The sequence below is a fragment of the Lathyrus oleraceus genome, chromosome 5 (genome assembly GCF_024323335.1).
Source record: "Lathyrus oleraceus cultivar Zhongwan6 chromosome 5, CAAS_Psat_ZW6_1.0, whole genome shotgun sequence".
Taxonomy (NCBI): Eukaryota; Viridiplantae; Streptophyta; class Magnoliopsida; order Fabales; family Fabaceae; genus Lathyrus; species Lathyrus oleraceus.
The window spans coordinates 268708556-268712030 of record NC_066583.1 but is presented as its reverse complement, the minus strand read 5'-3'; the positions used below and the strand labels follow the sequence as shown (position 1 = coordinate 268712030).

The window sequence follows — 3475 nt, the reverse complement described above, 5'->3', positions numbered from 1 at the left end:
CCGAGACACTTTAATGTATCACAAAATTGCAAAATAAATTGTGTACATAAATGTTTAACTATATAATTGTTATATTAAAATTGTATCAAATATTTATCTCCTTGTTCTATATACGAAGAGTAACATGGTCATCTTAAAGAAGAAACACCGGTAGGTATGGTGCCCCGCACGAAATCCGGCTAGTGACGGAGTTCGGAATTGAGCTAGTTCCTGAGTTTTAGCCTTAGCCCGAGTCTCAATTTGAGGTTAAGATAAAAAAAGCATGATATGGCCTAAGATCGAGACTTAAATTTATTGGTGTACAAGGTTGAAAGTGAAGATTAAAAGAGAGAAAAAGAGAGAAAAGCGTAACTAAGTTGTGAATGAAAGAGGATGCATTGTAATGTAATTTTGTTACACAACTTGTTTAAATACAAAACTAAAAATGTCACGTAGGCAAATTGTTAACCTACGCTAACTGAACAATGCACCTTCTGAAAACTCAAAAACAACTACAACTCAAAGCTAACACTAAGATTCTGAGCACCAACTTCTCAACTATGCTGAGTAGGATTCTGAATCCTATAGCTTTTGAACAACAACACGTTTGATCTATGAATTATACCTAACATTATCCCTTAATTCATATTCAGTTAACTAAAATCTACAACACCATTTTCATCCCTCAAATGAATAAAGTGTTTAGTCTTTACAGTTTTAGTCAGCACATCTGCAAGTTACTTCTGAGTAATATAGTGCACAACTTCTAGCACTCCATTATATACCTGATTCCTTAGAAAATAAAACTTTGTGTCAATATGCTTGCTTCTTCCATGCAGCACTGAATTTTTGGCAAGACTTATGGCTGATCAGTTGTCAATCATCAACTTCACATGCTTGTTCACTTTGATCTTCAGATCCTGCAAAAAGTTCATAAGCCAAATACCTTGACACGCAAATAAAGCACCTGTAATATACTCAGCTTCACAGGTTGACAAGGAAATCATTGGTTGCTTTTTGGAGCACCAAGAGATAGGATCTCCCATATACTTGAAGAAATATCCAGAAGTACTTCTTATGTCAACTCTGTCTCCACACTAATTAGAATTTGAATAGCACATCAATTCTAATTCAGACTTAACACCATAAGGGAATAGCACTCCATACTTCAGAGTCCCCTTAATATACCTCAAAATCATGACAATAGCTTGGTAATGTGACCACTTTGGTTTATTCATAAACCTACTTACCATTCCAATTGCATAACAGATGTCAGTCCTAGTGTTACAGAGATATCTCAATGAGTCAACCAACTGCTTAAAAGTTGTAGCATCTACATCATCACCCTCAACATCAGAATCCAACTTGTGATTCAATTCAGCAGGTGTGATTGCAGTCTTGTAATTTGTCAATTTGAATCTCTTCAGAAGTACAAGTTCATACTTTAGCTGATGCAAAATGATACCCTTCTTAGAGTACATAATCATTGTCCCTAGAAAATATACCACATTTCCCATATCAGTCATCTCAAACTCATTCATCAACACCTTCTTAAACTTCATTATCTCATCTGAACAACTTCCTGTCAGCAATATGTCATCAACATAGAGATACACCATAATCATATTGCCTTCAGAAGTATGCTAAACATAAACGTCATACTCCATCTCACACTTTATGAATCCTTGGAGCTTGAAAAATGAATAAATTTTCAGATTTCAAGCTCTAGGAGCTTGTTTCAGTCCATACAATGCTTTATGTAACATGTACACTATCCCTTCCTATTTTTTTTTTCATAAATCCAGAAGGTTGTGACACGTATACCTCTTCTTGCAATGGACCAATCAGAAAGGTAGATTTCACATCCAGATGTATCAGAGACCAATTCCTATTTGTAGCTATAGCAATTATCAATCTGATTGTTTCATGTCTAACTACAGACACAAACATTTCAAAGTAATCTAACCTAGATTTTTGTAGAAGTCCTCTTGCTACTAATCTTTCTTTGGGTTTGCCAATCGATCAATCGGGCATCAGTTTCACCTTGAAAATCCATTTGATGCTAATGGCTTTCTTGTTCTTGGGAAGCTCAGTCAACTCTCAAGTCTTATTTCTTTCTATATCCTTAAGTTATTCCTTCATGGCCTTCAACCACACTTTCTTCTTGAGTGTTTCTTCAACACTATCTAGTTCAGGGTCTACTAACATGGCTCACTGAATAATTTCCCTTTCAGAATCTATTTCAGTATCTTGCAATATGTCAAACTCTACAAATATATGTGGTATCTGACGAATTCTCTGTGGTATGGTTTCAGAGGATGGACTACCTTCAGAAGGTCCACCTGTAGAGGCTTCAGAGACATGACCACTATCAGAGGTTGGATTACCACCAGATTCTAGAGTATCACCAGAATCTAGAGTACCATCAAAATATGAATCATCATCAGATTCACCTTCTGAGTCTTCTTTAGCTTCATAGTTACTATCAGAGTCTAACTCATCTTCAGACTCATAATCATCATCAGACTCTGACTCATCTTCAGAGGCAGAATCCCCTTCAAATTCAGAAATCTCTTCAGAAGTTAACTTAGGTGTTAACATTGCACCCGAGTTAGTTTGAGACTCATTCCAATTTCATGCTTCTGATTCTTTCACAACAACATCTCTGCTGAATTCCACCTTATTAGTGTCTAGACAATAAAGCTTATACGCACATGTACTATGGTACCCAACTAGTAACATTACTTTACTTCTATCATCCAACTTCTTTCTAGTAGCACCTGGAAAATGTTTGTAACAAACAAAACCAAATACTCTGAAACGAATCACACTTTGCTTATCACCAACCCACTTCTCAAAAAGAACAATTTCCTTCAGCGTCTTATTAGACACTTGTTGAGCATATATGTTGCAGTGGCAACGGCTTCTTCCCACAAGGTGTGAGACAGCTTCTTCTCCTTTAACATGTTCTTTGTCATGTCAAGCAAAGTTCGGTTTCTTCTTTCAGCAAGACCATTATGTTGAGGAGTGTATGAAGCAGTCACCTCATGCTCAATTCCATTCTCCTCACATAACTTTATGAACTCTTTAGAGTTATACTCACCTTCACCATCAGTTCTGCAAACTTTCAGCTTATGACCACTATATTTTTCAGCCTTCACCTTGAACTTCTGAAACTCATCAAACAGCTCATGATTAAACTTGATGAGTGTTACCCATGTGATTCTTGTGAAGTCATCCACAAATGACAAAAAATATTTGTTTCCTCCAAGTGAAGGTACTTCAAATGGTCCACAAACATCAGAATGTGCTACTCCCAAAGCATGCTTTTCTCTTGGGGATACTTTTGACGCAAATGGCAATCTAGGTTTCTTGCCTTTCATGCATATATCACATGACTTATCAGGCTTCACAATATTGGGAATGCCATATACCAGCTTCTTAGAATTCAGATGCCATAAGCTTCTGAAATTAAGATGCCGCAATATCTTGTGCA

General features: G+C 36.5%; 1 protein-coding gene across 1 annotated transcript; it reads right to left on the bottom strand.

The window, feature by feature from the left end:
- Positions 1-855: 855 nt before the first annotated feature.
- LOC127080141 (uncharacterized mitochondrial protein AtMg00810-like) lies at positions 856-1598 on the bottom strand. Its single transcript, XM_051020472.1, has 3 exons — positions 1230-1598; positions 947-1076; positions 856-899 (listed from the first exon to the last, which is right to left on the bottom strand). Exons 1-3 carry the CDS (start codon positions 1596-1598, stop codon positions 856-858), a joined length of 543 nt encoding a protein of 180 aa, XP_050876429.1.
- Between the last annotated feature and the right edge of the window lie 1877 nt (positions 1599-3475).